Source organism: Podarcis gaigeae (assembly GCF_964106915.1).
Source record: "Podarcis gaigeae genome assembly, chromosome: 13".
Lineage (NCBI taxonomy): Eukaryota > Metazoa > Chordata > Lepidosauria > Squamata > Lacertidae > Podarcis > Podarcis gaigeae.
In genome coordinates, this window is record NC_139689.1 from 10038819 (window position 1) to 10056477 (window position 17659).

General features: G+C 43.8%; 1 protein-coding gene across 1 annotated transcript; it reads left to right on the forward strand.

Moving 5' to 3' along the window:
* Positions 1-9755: 9755 nt before the first annotated feature.
* Positions 9756-15034, forward strand: LOC310830891 (vomeronasal type-2 receptor 26-like; the record flags this gene model as incomplete). The annotated part of the gene is made up of 6 exons (XM_083710726.1): positions 9756-10018; positions 10675-10966; positions 12117-12776; positions 12954-13181; positions 13908-14034; positions 14133-15034. 6 exons carry the CDS (start codon positions 9756-9758, stop codon positions 15032-15034), a joined length of 2472 nt encoding a protein of 823 aa, XP_083566852.1.
* Positions 15035-17659: the final 2625 nt, after the last annotated feature.

The following is a 17659-nucleotide window of genomic DNA, read 5'->3' on the forward strand; positions in this document are numbered from 1 at the left end:
ACTGAAGTACCACTGTATAACTAATTAAAATGTTTTCTACAGCATTTGGGGGGTGTATGTATGGAGCAGTGGGGTTACATTTCTTCGTATAACTAAAGCTTGCACTTTTTTAAACTTGTGATTATCCAGTTGTGGTTTTTATTTTCCTTCTTTCAATCAGCTCCACCTGTTTCTTCAAGGAATTTCATTCAATAACTCAGTTGGAGAAACTATGGCCTTTGATGATAAAAGGGAAATGGGTTGTGGCTTTGACATAACAAACATGATTACATTCCCAAACAAGTCATTCCAGAGAGTGAAAGTTGGAAGGGTTGATACCAATGCCCTTGATGGAAAAGTATTCCTGATCAACGATGATATAATTGTGTGGCCAAGACATTTTAATGAGGTATGGATGCTGTAGTTTCCTCGATGAACCCTTTCTTATTAATGATGATGTAAGGTCTTCTCTTTTCTGCATAAGCTGAGTTTGCAATGGGTCACCAAGCTTCAGAATTAACTGAGTGATAACTTTGATTTTCAAAAGTAGGATAAAACATTGAAATTTCATATATTGCTATTCTTATTTTGAAAAGCATGCTGGATTTTCTGTAAATCTTTCATGAGTTGTGAGCCTTACAGCACTTAGCTACTTCAGGTCACTGTTTCTGCATCAGTATGTTGACTCCACCTCTCAGATCATCTATAGCACCACTAAATGAGGTGGTGCTTTTGAGGATAATGTTGGAAGCAGAATTCCTTCTACCTCTTATGCATCCCTCCAGCAGTACCTTTCTGTGATTTTCACATCAAGCAGAACAACATCTTCAAACTGTATTTTTTCATCATCACATATTTAATACCCAGGAGAACATAAGAAGACCCTACTGCATCACATCAGTTGAATCGTTCATCTAACTGAATTAGATGTTCTCACTGGGGCCAGCCATACCTCTATGGGAGGAAAACAAGCAGGAATTGTGCACAACAGCACTCTGCCCACTTGTGGTTACCAGCATATACATATTTCTCCTGACAGTTGAACTGGAATATACCCATTGTGGCTAGTAATAACTGATAATGCTTTCCACCAAGATTTTGTGTAACCCTCTCTTAAAGCTACCCAAGTTGGCAAGCATCACTACTCCATAGCTTCTTGGAAAATTTGAAAACCAACCCCTTTCAATCCTTACCACCTGAATTTGTATAAAAATATCACAGTTAAATATATAAAATGTGGCAGATAGCATGTGTTCAAGACATGCTGAATGGGTTGTAAATTTCATTTATTCTGAAAGCATGCTGTGTAAACAAATCTCAAAAGTGCTTCTTACACTAAAAACCTTGTAGCCGTTTTTGGGGGGTGAAATCTGGAAGATCTCCATTTACAAAAATGTGGCTCATATGTCTCCAAACTTATCTAATTCAGATACTGTAGAATTTTTTTTTTATTTCCCATCCTATGAGAAGATATAAAGCATTTTATCTTCTGAAACTAGATTCTGCTTCAGGGAGAAGAAAGTTTTCTTTCATAGCTGTCAAAGATAAACTAGTCTACTTTATTCAATTTCAGTTCAAGTCACTTGCAAACACTATTTTGGTAGTATCTGTTGTTGCTGTTGTTGTTGTTGCTGCTGCTGCTGTTGTTATTAATTGAATTAATATAGTGCCCTCTACCTGCAGGTTTCAAGCCAGTTCAGAAGATAAAATGGTTTGTTGTTATGGTCTAAGGTATTAGGCTACATCAGCAATTGGAGGCTGACTCATTTTTCATATTTAATTAGCTTTTTCAACAATTTTCTAACACTTAACTTCACAGTTATTAATCAGTGCACAGGAGAATTGAAAACAGAAAGCAAAGGAAGGAAATCAAGTAAAATTACCCCCCCCACACACACACACAGAGAGAGAGAGACACACACTAATCTCCTTTTTCATTTTTATGAATAGGTGCTTCCCCTTTCTTCATGTAATGAACACTGCCAGCCTGGTCATCAGAAGAAGAGGAAGGAAGGGGAGAAATCTTGTTGCTATGATTGTACTCTATGCCCAGAAGGGAAGATTTCTAACCAAACTGGTAGTTGATGAAATTCTGACACTAGAAGCACAAATTTACTTTCTTGTGTCTGATAAATTGACACTCAAATTGGACCTTTTTCTATTTTTGCAGATATGGACGACTGTTTCGAATGCCCAGGAACCCACTATCCAAGCAAGAATAAAAATGATTGCACCCCCAAAGTTAAAACGTTTCTATCATATGAAGAACCTTTAGGAATCACTTTATCCTCAGCTGTGGTTTCTTTTTCTCTGATCACAGTCCTCATAATAGGAATATTTATTAAGCACAAAGATACGCCAATGGTGAAAGCCAACAACCGGGACCTTTCATATACTCTCCTCGCCTCCCTCCTGTTTTGTTTCCTATCTTCTTTGTTATTCCTTGGCCAACCTGGGAAAGTGACCTGCCTTCTCCGACAACCAACTTTCGGCATCGTCTTCTCAGTGGCTGTTTCTTGTGTGTTGGCAAAGACCACCATAGTTTCTCTAGCATTCATGGCTACAAAACCAGGATCTAGAATGAAGAAATGGATGGGGAGGAAAGTGTCCTATTCAATTGTAATTTGCTGTTCACTTGTTCAAATATGGCTTTGTACTGCGTGGATGGCAACCTCTCCTCCATTTCCTGATTTAGACATGTACTCAGCAACAAAAGAAATCATTCTGATATGTAATGAAGGATCAGTCTTCATGTTCTATTGTGTGTTGGGCTACATGGGTCTTCTGGCCATCACCAGCTTCATTGTGGCATTCCTTGCCCGCAAGTTGCCCGATAGTTTTAATGAAGCCAAATTCATCACTTTCAGCATGTTGGCCTTTTGCAGTGTTTGGTTGTCCTTTATTCCCACTTACCTGAGCACAAGAGGGAAAGGCATGGTGGCTGTGGAGATCTTCTCCATCTTGGCCTCCACTGCTGGATTACTGGGTTGTATCTTTTGCCCCAAATGCTACATCATTGTGCTGAGGCCAGAGCTGAATAGCAGGGAGCAACTGATAAGGAGAAAGCATTGAGGAAACATATTCAAATTCAAAATGAGACAGAAAATAAAAAGAAGCAAAACCAAAAGCAAAAGGAAAGGTTAAATTCTTCAGAAGATCTGAATATGCATAGCATGAATATGGGAAAATTAAGGGGAGCTTTAATTTCTGCCACTACATAACTGAAAAGTCATCACCCCACCCCTTATTCCTTGTCACTCCAGTGACTGAATATTAGGATAGCCTTCCCAATTGTGACTGCTTAATGTAAACTCCCTTTGTAATGGTTTTATGAGAGACTATTCTGTCATATCTTAACAATGGTGGTCAGTGGTGAAGCATTTGTCACATTCTAGATGTTTTTGGACAACAGATCCCATTATCCCCAGTCAAGCATGAGGGATGGAAAAATAAACATTATATAAAATTGGATATACAGTCATACCTTGGAAGTCAAATGGAATCCATTCCAGAAGTCCGTTCGACTTCCAAAAATGTTTAAAAACCAAATCATGGCTCTTGATTGGCAGCAGGAACTTCCAGCACTCAATTGGAAACCACAGAAGTCACTGCTGGGTTTGCGACGTTTCGGAGCCAAAACATTCCAGAACTAAGCTGTTAGACTTCCAAGGTACGACTGTACCTGTAAATTGTTTTGTAATATACACTGTATGAATATTTATGAATAATTGTCACTGTTCCATCAGGCACTTTTTTGCCTGGCATTGTAGGGGCAGATATTAATAGATAGGATAATAAACTGTTTTATATGCGGTAATGGCAGCAAGAGTACTATTGGCACAGAAATGGAAACAAGAAGAATTACAAGAATAATGGTATGTTATCTTTTGCCAGTTAAAAATATATTACGTCCACAAAATCCCTGACAAGCCCTTTTTAGGGGGCCTACATCACCATGGGGGGGTTTCCATTTTACAGGAAAGATCTAGGGTTTTTTGGGGGGGGTATTTTCTATTTTTAACTGTGCCCCAGAATGTAATCTTAAACATGTCTACTCAAAAGTAAATCCCATTGAAATCAGTGAGGTTTAGGAGAAGGAAGTAGCGTGAGAATTTCATCTGCTTCCTACCTTGATCTTTTTTTTTAACAGAATGGAAATTATCACTCATTGTTGTTCATTTCACTTGAAAGCAGGTTATTTTTTTATATACTTGTGGATTTTATCTGTACCCCTCAGTTAAACTCTCAGCCTCTTTGTCAATGTGGGAATAACCATCTGGTAGTTTCTTACTACCCATGCATTCTCCCGAATCTTTGTTTGCAAAGTTAAATTACATTTGAAATTTCTTTCCTCCCCCCACCTTTCCCCCACCTTTTTTCTGTTTTAGCTAAACTCTCCCTCCCTGATGCCTGGGAAATGAGATTTTACACACACACTGAACTGAGAAAACACGGTTGTGTGGTAGGCTGCAATAAACCTCAATGAATTCATGAGATTTACTTCAGATAAAATAGAAATAGGTTTGTACCATGGATGCCTTTACCATGGGCTGTTAGCGACTTTGCATTTTAGGTGCCATAAGATACTTTGTTGCTTTTCCTGCAAAAGAGTTACAGGGCTTCCCCCTTTCGAAGTCACTGTATTTTGAAAGGGAAATACAGGAAAGGTGATTGATTTGTAAATGAGGCAGATGTTGATAGATGAGATATGTGTGTGCATTGGGTACTACATGGTTTGAAATACACCAATCACAGAGGAATAGTAAATATTGAATAAATAGGTGTATGATTGTCAGAACAGATTGAGATTAGTTCCAATGTTTTCCACTGTTCTTTCTTCACTATAATAAATCTCCCTTCTAAAAATAATTCTTATGCTGTTCTATTTTCTTAATTTGGAAACATGTTTATTACTTAATCGCTTTTTAATAGTTTAAAGTTATAATGTTTTAAGGAGGGGAGGGAAGGAATTAGAACAAGGATATTAGCTCCTCCTCCAAGAACATTAGTCATTGCATTCCACCTAATGACAGCCTAATGACTTCAGTTTCTCCTGTGTAGGCTCCTCATGAATGGGTATGTGTATCTTTATGTGTGTGTACAGTGGTACCTCGGTTTTCAAACAGCTTTTGTTCTCAAACTACTTGGAACCCAAACACTTCAAACCCCAAAATGAGTGTTCTGGTTTTCAAACTTTTTTCAGAAGCAGAATGTGCTCCAATTTGAGTGCTCACTTCCGTTTTGAGCGAGCGGCTTGGCCCCAGCAGTGAGTGCTGCTGCTTCCTTCCCTTCCCTTCCCTCTGCTGGGAAGTGTGGGGTTTGGCGGCTCCTTGGAATGTAAATATGGAGACTTGGAAGTTGGCAACTCTCCCCCAGCGCACAGAGAGGCGGTGTTGGGGGGGAATGTGTTGTGGGGGAACTATGCTGGGCAGGTTGACCTTCTCGCCCCCTTGCCTTCCCTCCCTCCCTTGTCCCAAGCGAGGCCCAGGTGAGGCAGCGCAGGCTCTGCATTCCTGGGCGAGGGATGGGGCGGTTGCACTGCACACAGGCAGTGGAGACAGAAGCCCTGGGACTCGCCTGGGTGAATGGGCGCATAGACAGAGAGCTTGGGCAGATGCCAGAAAGCATGCAGGAGGGAGGGAGGGAGGGAGGGAGCAGGCTTGGGTGGGGGAAGAGAACTTTTGCCTCCCTTTCCTCCCCCCGAACTTAAACTCCCCTCTCCCGCATCCAGTTAGCCACCTCCCTCCCCACACGCACCTCATTCACTCTCTTCATCCCTGCAGTTTGAGTGTTTCCACACTCCCCACTTAAACTCTCCCCTCCTGTCTCGTCCCTCCAATGGCAATTGGTAGATCACTGCCAGTTTTTGATACTGGGTAGTAGATTGCAGCCTGGTTTATTGATTTCATTTTATGGATCAATGGTCTCATTAGATACTAAATTTCATGTTAAACTACTGTTTTAGGGGTTGTTTTTAATTGCTGGAGCAGATTAATCCATATTGTATTACTTTCTATGGGAAAGCACACCTTGGTTTTGGAACGCTTTGGTTTTGGAACGGGACTTCCAGAAGAGATTAAGTTTGAGAACCAAGGTACCACTGTAATAGCAATTCTGTAGTTACTGGAAGGGGTAGGTAATAAGAGTGTTATGGTGTCAGCAAAGCCATTTCTTTAAAGTACAGTTTTCCTAAATACTATCTCATAAACTTGCCCAAAGATACCTAAGAATCATTTCAGAGATTTGCAGAGAAATGCCAGCTCTCCTTTTGAACTCTACCCTCTAACACTCCTGATCTAAAAAACATAAGACTCAGCTCAACTTTTAAGGAAATGTTGTCTGCATTTCTTGATTACTACAGCTTTGGTTTCCCCAGTCATGGAAATGACTTCACCATTGGACACATGTGGCCAGTGCACCAGTTCATTATATCACCAACCCCTCACAGGCCAAGTTTGGCAGGTGTGGGTGGCTGTACAACTTTCATTCATTTGCAGGTCTGGGCATCATGCTCCCCAGCCTCCAACCAAAATACTGTATTTTTCGCTCCATAGGACGCACTTTTTCCCCTCCAAAAATGAAGGGGAAATGTGTGTGCGTCCTATGGAGCGAATGCAGGCTCCCTGGCTTCAGCGATAGCAAGGCAAAGCCTCCGAAGCCTGCGCTCCGGAGACTTCCCGTTGCTTCCGCTGAAGCCAGGAGAGTCTGCTCTTTGAGGCTGGCGGGGGAAAGCAGCGCTTCCCCCATCGCCAGCCCCAGAGGATGGGGGGCAGCAGGAAGGCGCGCGACGCCTTCCCGCTACTCCCCAACCTGCCTTTGAGGCTGGCGGTGGGGAAAGCAGCGCTTCCCCCATCGCCAGCCCCAGAGGATGGGGGGCAGCAGGAAGGCGCGCGATGCCTTCCCGCACCTCCCCAACCTGCCTTTGAGGCTGGCGGTGGGGAAAGCAGCGCTTCCCCCATCGCCAGCCCCAGAGGATGGGGGGCAGCAGGAAGGCGCGCGATGCCTTCCCGCACCTCCCCAACCTGCCTTTGAGGCTGGCGGTGGGGAAAGCAGCGCTTCCCCCATCGCCAGCCCCAGAGGATGAGGGCAGCAGGAAGGCACGCAATGCCTTCCCGCACCTCCCCAACCTGCCTTTGAGGCTGGCGGTGGGGAAAGCAGCGCTTCCCCCATCGCCAGCCCCAGAGGATGGGGGGCAGCAGGAAGGCGCGCGATGCCTTCCCGCACCTCCCCAACCTGCCTTTGAGGCTGGCGGGGGGGGGGGGAAGCAGCGCTTCCCCCATCGCCAGCCCCAGAGGATGGGGGGCTCAGGAAGGCACGCAATGCCTTCCCGCTACTCTCCAACCTTCCTGTGGGCTTTTGCAGGAGATGGGGGAATTCCCCCACCTCCCGCAAAAGCAGGCTAAAGCCGCACGCTCTTTAAAGAGGCTCCGTGGCTTCTGCTGGCTTTTCTAGGAGGTGGGGGAATTCCCCCACCTCGCAGAAAAGCCTGCAAGAGCCTCGCAGCCTTTAAAGAGCGCACAGCTCTTGGGGGCTTTTCCCCAAGGAGGGAGAAAGGACTGACTGGCCGAGTCAGTCCCTTCTCCCTCCTGCAGGCTTTTGCGGGAGATGGGGGAATTCCCCCACCTCCCGCAAAAGCAGGCAAAAGCTGTGCGCTCTTTAAAGAGGCTCCGTGGCTTCTGCTGGCTTTTCTAGGAGGTGGGGGAATTCCCCCACCTCCTAGAAAAGCCCGCAGGAGCCGCGCAGCCTTTAAAGAGCGCACAGCTCTTGGGGGCTTTTCCCCAAGGAGGGAGAAGGGACTGACTGGCCGTTTCAGTCCCTTCTCCCTCCTGATCGAAAAGCCCGCAGGAGTCAAGCGGGGCTCCTGTGGGCTTTTGCGGGAGGTGGGGGAATTCCGCCACCTCCCGCAAAAGCAGGGAGGTCTTGGAGTAGCGCACAGCTGCGTGCAGCCTGTCCACTGCTCCCAGAGCCGCGGGGGGGGGGGGATCATATTTTTTCCTTGATTTCCCCCCCTGAAAACTAGGTGCGTCCTATGGTCCGGTGCGTCCAATCATGCGAAAAATACGGTAAATAAAAGACTAATAAGACTGGTTTGGTTCAAATCAGGCCACAACTTTATTGAATACAAATGAAAGAGATTTGGCTTGGGCATGGCAGCAATCGAAATACTTCCAGCCCGCCAGGCAGAAGTGACATGTAGGTCAACCCAGGTGAGGGTTCCTAAGACTTACATCAAATAGGCTGACCCCCACAGGGACCGCCGTCTGGTGGAGTGCCTTTGGCCCTGGCCCCACCTGAGCATGCAGACATGACCACTCCTCCCAGATCCTTTTAATGGGATACCCCAATGTTTGAAGGGGCAAGCAAAGACTGCAACCTCCCCTTCATCCAAAACAAAGGATTGCCCCAACGCCCAAACCAGTTGCGACAATTGCTTTGAGGTAGGAAAAAACCACCAGGTAAGAGCCAATTGGTCCGGTGGACAAATTTCTACCCAGCCCCATAAAATGGCAACCACCACAGCCACAGCAAGGTCCTTAACTATCAGCTAAAACCGAGGATGGGTGGGCAGGGAAACCGGACGAAGGAACAAACAGGTAGCGCTCCAGGCTCGAGATGCTTAAATGGCTATGGGGTGGACCCAACGGAAGGCTTTCCACTCAATCGGCCCTACCTCCTAGCACAGCCCAAGTCCCAGCCTCCATTCCCATTTGCCAAAGTGGGATGCAGGCCAAGATCTGGCTACTGATGCCCCCGCTGCCTATCAGGAAGAGCACCGAAGCCGTGGTTCCCTTGTCGAGGCCCCATTGGAGCCTCGCCATCCTGCAATGTTGCTGCACCAAAAGGGGAGAGCAGGCTTATCATCATAATGACACAGTTTGACCTTACAATGGACTTCACAAAACCAGATAATTGTCTGAGTGCAAATCATTTTACAAAATGCCATCTTCTGGAGCATTTTGCAAAGGGTTGGGCAGGACTTGATATGATTGTCAGGTCTTGGTTAGAAAAAACCTTGAAAAACATGGCTCGGTGTAGCACCTTGGAAAGAGCTTTACAGGGTCGTCTTGTGGAGCTCCTTGTGAATAGTTATAATGTTCTGTGTTTTTCAAGAGACCCAACACTCTTGCCTCACATCTCACATACTATATGATGTCAGGTGTAGGGCACATTGGATTCTGGTCCGCTACCATGACCTCATGGATGAAATGAGATCAGTTTCCTGTTGGTGTTTGCTCACCCTCAAAATATGGAACCTGTACTTCTCATCTTGTTATGAAGCAAAAAAGACTTGTTTCCACACCTTCCAGGTCTACCAGTATATTGTGTTCTCTACTCAAACCAATGACTTCACCATAAAGCCCCATTTCCCTTTAGAGAGCAGAGAAGACTTGTGGTCTGACTTCAAAAAAACATGCCTCCTACAAAAAGTTTCACTAAATATCCTCTCCACAAAGAGAAAATTGCACCCCCACCCCCAAATTATCTCAAGCACTATCATTTGTTCACATGTCTGAAGCTCCAGACGTTTTACAGAAGACATGAGAAAACAAAGGATATGAAAGCCTGAAAGTGGTTATAAATAAACCCCTGTACTATGGAGAGTTGGAAGGAAGGGGAAAGAGGGAGGCATGGCTCTGCAAGTTTGTTTTATGCTATTTCTGCCTTGTGTTTGTGTGTCTTACAACCCAGACTTCAAATTGGATAATTTGTGATGCCTGCTTTTATTCAAGGCTTTCAGTTATATCTCTGCTGATTCTAAGAGGTGCATTGACACCATGCAGCTGCTACAGGGGGATATGGTAGAATCAGGGCTGGGTGCTGAGATGTTGTGGCTTCTAATGTTCCTGCTTCTATTGCCTCCCATTGTGTGCAAAGAAGAGACTATGAAATGCCCCACATCTGACCCTGTCCCTGTTCCACATGAATGGTACCAGCCAGGTGGCATCCTCATTGGTGGTGTTGGATCTCAAATCATGTATGTTTTCCATGGAATTTCATTCAATGAGCATCCTTCTCAGAAATTGTTTGATGTTACCCAGTAAGTCACCCATCTTACAAGTTTTTCCAGATCTCAAAGATGGTGTATATGAGTGGCAGGATGTTCAACAAATGCACATGTAGGAAGGGCCATAGACCATCCATAGAGGATATGTATGCAGAAAGTTCAAGGTTCAATGCTTGGCAACTCCAGATAGGACTTATGATTGGTCCAAACTTGGGCTCCTCCTCCATCTCAGTTCATTTATTTCATTTGCACTTTACTAATGTATTTGTCTTATGTATGTATTACAGATATCACACCCCCCACCTTGCTTCAACACACACAGACATCTACCAATGAATCCATTTCCCAAAGAAATTTGGGGTGATCAGTCTTGTGAAATAATATGCGAAATGAATAAATAAATAAATGTGAAAAATATGCTGCCAGTCATTTGCACATTTTTATTTATTGATTTACACCAATGTGCCATACACTCAACACTATATACACACAATAAAGACAGGAGAAGAAATCACAGCCACAGCCACACAACATAACACGCAGTTCTCTTTTATGACATTGTGCTCTGGTAAAGCATGGGTTCCTGTGCACCTCATACTACTACAATGGTTTGCGCCATGATTTCTGGTATTAGACCTGAATGAGTGCTAGAATTCTCTTCTGAAATTGTTGCTTAACTCTATTGCCAGCACGGTGACCAAGTTCTACCAGCACTCTCTGGCTTTGGCATTTGCCATAAAGGAGATCAACGAGAACCCCAAGCTCTTGCCCAATGTCACACTTGGTTTCCACATCTATGACAGCTACCATGATGTGAGGATGACCTATCAAAACACTCTAGCCCTGCTCTTCAAATTGCATAGATTTGTCCCCAACTTTGAATGTGGTCGTCAGAAAAACACCAAAGCCATCATTGGTGGACTGGGCTTTTCTACCTCCTTCCATGTGGCAGAAATCTTGGGACTCTACAAGATTCCACAGGTAAGCGTTTGGAGAGTGACATAGTGAGTAGGTAAGAGGAAGATGGCTTTGATATGATGTTGCAGACTCTCCTGATTATTCTAAGCATCCGCACAGAAGCCACTGAGTATGAATGGTCCAAGATTTCATGGCTGCCATGACACCAATGTACCTGTCCTAACATACATGCCACTCCAGCAGAACAAGAACTGGGAAACAATAGTCACTCCACTGGCTCTACTGTGACCAGCTAGGTCTGTCAGTCCTCCTGTCCCTTAACTCTCACTGGCATCCAGCCCTTCCATCAGTGGGAGAGTCGGGAAGCAGGCCTCATTTCATCTGCTTTTCTGGAGGCCCAGCACCCCGAACTGTGCCATTTGGTCATTATAGGAACAGCGGTTTAGAAACTGGTGTCTGAATTTTGATTTTCCTTTTCCTTCCCTGTCCTTCTTCCAGTGTCTATTTGGGTGTGTGTGCTGGGAGTAGGGTTAAGATTGTAAGCCTACAGGTCTGGATGTTCTTGTTATGGTTGACATTTGGATCCCTTCCACCTCATCAAGTCTACGATTCCAATATTAAGCTTAATTGCATGTCCATGAGAGCTCAAGTAAAACTTTTATGTATTCACCTAGTTCTCATTTGTGTATCAGCTGCTACAATGCAAAGATGACCATCTCACCAATATGGACCTCCTCTCCAGTTGTCCCTATTAGTTCATATGACATCCACAAAAACCTGTCTTTTGATACCTCTGCCTTTATGGGAAACATCTTAAATCTTATCAAGATAAACATAGTGGGTGCTGTGAAAGAGAGGTAGTAAATTAAACTTTTGACAGGCACAGATTAGGAAGCAAATAATAATATTACTGAAAAATCCTGCAACTGATATTTATGGTATAATCATTCATTTGCACACTGTGACTATTTCTTACTTGTCTCTACAAGGACTGTGCATTTTGTTTTAGCTTGCATATGGTTCCTTTGCCTCAGAGGAGATTAGAAAAATGCACATATCTTCCTTTTATGGTTTGGTCCCAAATGAAGCCCATCAGTATATGGGGATTATCAGGTTATTTCAATATTTTAGATGGACATGGGTCGGACTCTTTGTTGTGGATGATAACATTGGAGAATTTTTCTTGAAGACCCTAGAGCCATTGTTTTCCCAGAATGGAATCTGTTCAGCCTTCACAGAAAGACTCCCACAACAAACCCAGCTGCCTTCTCTGAATGATCCTGTGGTCAAAGCTTCAAATGTGTTTGAACTTCTAAGAAAAATAGATGTCAATGTAATTATCATTTACGGAGAAACCTTGACCTTTCTATTGCTGAGAGCATATTTAATTATGTTAGATCCCTTCAGAAAAGAAAGCACATCATTTGGAAAGGTGTGGATCTTGACAACACAGATAGATTTTATAATGACAGGCATGGAAAGATCCTGGGATTTTCAGATCTTTGAAGGTGCCATTTCCTTCACAACTCACTCAAAAGATATTCTAGGTTTCAAGGAATTTCTTCAGACTGTGAAACCAAATTGGACACAAAGAGATGGTTTTCTCCAAAATTTCTGGGAGCAAGCATTTGATTGCTTATTTCCAGATCTAGAGATGCCTCTGATGGATGATGACACATGTACTGGAGAAGAGAAGCTGGACAGCCTCCCTGCAGGTGTTTTTGAAATGCACATGACTGGACACAGCTATAGTATCTATAATGCTGTCTATGCTATTGCTCATGCTCTGAACACCATGGACCTCTTCAGATCCAAGCACAGATCAATGGTAATTGATAAGAGTGCTGGACCTAGCCCTCTGCAGCCTTGGCAGGTAATGATTTCACAACACACTCTTCTGATTTCAATGGGCAGTTCAGTACGAAGTGACAACAACTCTGACAACATGTTCTTAGTATACATGTATTTCCTTCTACGGTTGTACCTGTTAATCATTTCAATCTGAATTCATTTTGCACCACATTTCTGATTTTCTTTATTTTTCAACTAGCTCCATCCATTTCTTCAAGGCGTTTCATTTAACAACCCAGCAAACGAAGTTGTGTCCTTTAATGCAGAAAGGGAGATGGAAGGTGGGTTTGACATTCTAAATATGGTCACATTCCCAAACAAGTCATTCCTTAAAGTAAAAATTGGAAGGGTGGATCTCAATGCTCCCAAAGGACAACCATTTATCATTAATGAGGATGGAATTGTGTGGCACAGATTGTTTAACCAGGTATGAGTTCTTGGGTTCTCTGGACAAATCCTGTGCTTTCAAATAAGGCAGCAATTGAACTACAAACTACCTTTTCTGGCTAACCCAACCATTGTGAATGATGAAAAGAGTCAGGGAAATCACTTTCTAAATACAGAAATGTCAATCTTCTGCTCCAAATTGAGGCATTAATTTCCTATTCTGCCTAAACTGATGGGCCATCAAACTCCATTAAAAAGTATTGATGTGACTTTGCCACCAACATGCCAGAAATCTCTGTTCCTATTGTGGGGAAAAATGTTGCCTTTTTACACAAAATTAAGGACACCATGCACAGAAACACATCTAATGTTTGCTGGACATTGCTTAAAAATGGTAGGTAATTAAGGTGTAAATTTCTAGGGGATGTGGGAGTGTAGAGATGAGGAACCCCAAGCCCTGCGAGTATGTCTGTAGTTGTATGATGGGACTGTGCCCAGGCAACACTAGCCTTCCTTGAGTCATTCAGTCTGGATGGTATATGTATGTGTCCTACTGTACAAAGGTAAGAAATGTGAATTTTGCTTCACCCACTTTGGTCTTTATCAGCACCCAGCACAAGAAATGGTCCCTGGAAGGTTATCATGAGGCAATATGGCCCTCAGATACCAGCCTCGTGTACTGAAGTAGATCTGCATATCTATATGTACAGCTCTCCTAACATAAACAACTTCATGTATTTCTCATTCTAATCTTTCTTATGGGTAGGTGCGTCCCCTTGGTATGTGCAATGTGCACTGCCACCCTGGGTGTCAAAAGAAAATAAAGGAAGGGGAGAAGTTTTGCTGCTATGACTGTGCTCCATGCCCAGAGGGGAAGATTTCAAACCAGACTGGTATATCTTGTCATTTTGCCATCATTAATTGACTGTAGTCAATGAATATACACTGAAATTAGATAGCTCTCTCCCACACTCCTTGTTCTATTTTTCAGATATGGATGACTGCTTCAAATGCCCAGAAGATCAGTATCCAAACAAGAATAAAAATGAGTGCATCCACAAAACTATTCATTTTCTATCTTATAAAGAAAATTTAGGGGTTACATTAGCCGCTCTTGCTATTTCATGTTCCCTCATTACAGCCTTGATGCTAGGATTATTTATTAAGCACAGAGACACCCCCATTGTGAAAGCCAACAACCGGGGACTCACCTACACTCTCCTCATCTCCCTCCTGCTCTGCTTCCTCTCATCTTTGCTTTTCCTTGGCCAACCTGGGAAACTGACCTGCCTTCTCCGACAATCTGCTTTTGGCATCATCTTCTCCATGGCGGTTTCTTGCGTGTTGGCCAAAACCACCATAGTTTCTCTTGCATTTATGGCCACAAAACCTAGATCTAGGATGCAGAAATGGGTGGGGAAAAGACTAGTCTATTCCATTCTCCTTTCCTGCACTTCCATTCAAGTGAGCATTTGCACCTTCTGGTTGGCAACCTCTCCCCCATTCCCTGATTTAGACATGCAGTCAGTAATGGAAGAAATCATTGTGCAATGTAATGAAGGGTCTGTTGCCATGTTTTATTGTGTCCTCGGTTACTTAGGCCTTTTGGCCATTGCCAGTTTCCTTGTGGCATTCCTTGCCCGCAACTTACCAGACAGTTTTAATGAAGCCAAGTTCATCACCTTCAGCATGCTAGCATTTTGCAGCATATGGCTCTCCTTTGTTCCAACCTACCTGAGCACCAGAGGAAAATACATGGTGGCTGTAGAGATCTTCTCAATATTGGCTTCCTGTTGTGGGTTGCTGGGTTGCATCTTTTCCCCTAAATGCTACATCATTGTGATGAGGCCTGAACTAAACAGCAGGGAACAACTAATAAGAAAAAAGTGTTAAATTATCAACATGTTTTGTATCTATCATATTATTAGGTGGGTTGGGTATAGGTTTGAGGCTTACTAGAACATTACTAAAGCTTCTTTGAATTCACAATGTCTTCGGATAAGAAAGACAGCATGACAGGCAAATTGATGATATAATACTTTTCTCCCAGACGTATATTTGTGAAATGTTTATGCAGCAGAGGAAATGTGCTTTTCCATTTGTCTCCCACTCAACCTCTCTTTCTCTGTATCAGGCGTGGCAAACCTGTGGCCCTCAAGATGACTTTGTTTAATCATTTGTTCAGATTTACATGCTGCTTGATCACCCATATAATCTAAGCAGTTTACATAAAATAGATAATGTCCTTTAAAATTATAATAAAGTCTAATGTTAAAATGCACAAATGGAAAATGATCAGAACAGAAGTGAAATCATCATTTGCTAAAAGTGAACATACTAATACAAAATTGCATTGTTATATAGTGCAGTTGTACCTTGGTTTTCAAACAGCTTGGTTCTTGAACATTTTGGCTCCCTAACACCCCAAACACTTGCAAACTATTTTTGGAAGCTGAATGTCTGACGCTGCTTACACGGCTTCCAATTGAGTGCAGACAGTTTCTGCAGTCAATCAGAAGCCATGCCTTGGTTTTCAAACATTTTTGGAAGTGGAACGGACTTCCAGCGTGGATTCCGTTCGAGAACGAAGGTACAATTGTATTTTATTTCATATCACATAAAACAAGGATTCATTGCATGATCTGGACTCCTACTTGCATCAGCCCTAGCAAGGATGGTAAAAAGAGGTGCAGTTCAAAAGGGAGTTGGACTGAATGACCCTCATTGTCCCTTCGAACTCTTCAACTCTGGTTTTGTAGTGTAGTATCTGGAGAGCCACAGGTTCCTGCCACAGGAAGCTCACTGGTTCCCGTCAAACCCATTCTTCAAACGAGCTAATCCACAGAGGCCTGGGGAGGGGGGCATGGCCATCTACTTAGCTTGGCCGACGGCATTAACAGGGTACCTCGTTAGAGGGGACTAGAGGGAAGTCTCTGCCCAAAGAGTCAAGAGCGTAGGGCTAGTGGGCCATAGAGTTTCCCTCAGCATTAGGGGGCCATCCTTGTAAACCTGCATTTTGCAAGGATTCCATCCCTGAAGAAACCCTCTCATACCTTAGTCCTGCAGCAGGGTGGCTTAGAGGGATACACGCTCAATGCCTATGCCAAAGCTTCCTACATCGGAAATCAATAAAGTTGTTGCTGTTTAAATCCCAGACACTTGTTGTGTTCATTCATTTTCCACTCAGCAGTTATGCATGTCGGCAGAGGGGACTCTGTGACTGGGAACACAATAGATAATACATCGGCTGATAATCTACCTTCCCTATCTGCTTATTCCATGTATGTTTATATTCAGCAACTCTATTTTGTCCCATGTCCCATTGTTAAATTCCAGTGAAGAGCCAGAATATCCTCTACCATCCCCATTTTAAAAAGTGTTAGCCTTTGCCACTGCATTCAAAATGAATATGGGGCTCCTGAAGAAGAATCTGGGATTGAGAATCTCTTTTACTGGGGTATAGAACAATCTGTGTGGACCTTGATTTCTCTCTAATACACTTCAGACACGGGGGGGGGGGGGGCAAATAGACTGACATCCTCCTGGTTACTTTTTCCATGGACCTCCTAGGCTTATCATTATAGATGTGGTGAACATCTGCACTATATTAATATTTTGCCACTGCTAATCATAATTAAAAAGAAATTTGTTATCTATGTTCTGTTCTGCGTGGATGGTAAAAACCAGTACTGCAACTTATTTCTTCAAATAAGCTTTATTTTATCTTGGGTTAGAGCGGGGTCAGCAACCTTTTTCAGCCATGGGCCAGTCCACTATCCCTCAAACCATGTGGTGGGCCGAACTATTATTTTTTTTGGGGGGGGGGTGAATGAATTCCTATGCCCCACAAACAACCCAGAGATGCACTGTAAAGAAAATTCCACTCATGTAAAAACACACTGATTCCCAGACCGTCCGCGAGCCAGATTGAGAAGGCGATTGGGCCACATCCGGCCTCTGGGCCTTAGGTTGCCTACCCCTGGGTTAGAGGATGGTGGTTTTCTCGTGGAAAAACAGAACTATCTCTTCATTAGCAGCATGTTATGCCCAGATAAAGTTCATACACCATTTTCTTCCAATAATAGAAGAAGAATCTCTGCATTCCCACTGGGTGAACAGACAAGAGGTTCCCTGTCAGTTCTGACCTGACAACAGTGTCTCTTGATCTCTCCTCCTAGACAATTCCTTCCAAACTTGCTTTATCACAAGGGTTTATGAATGATAGTTGTGTCCCATGCACAGTGTGATGGCCTGGGACTCAGGCTTGGACTCAGAGCCAGAGGAGTCTCAGGTTACCCGGATCCTTTGCCTCAGGCGGCAGCTGAACCTAGTCTGGGGCCTGATTCTGAAGAGCCCCAGTCTGCACAGGTTCCCCTGCAACAAGCACCAGCTGGGCCGAGTCAGGGGCCTGAGCCTGCCCTGGCTCCAAATGCGGAGATTACCTTGTTGCCTCCAGCTGGGCAATCACTTACAGTTGCTCCACTACCAGTTGGGTCAGGAGAGGCTTAGGTGGCCTCT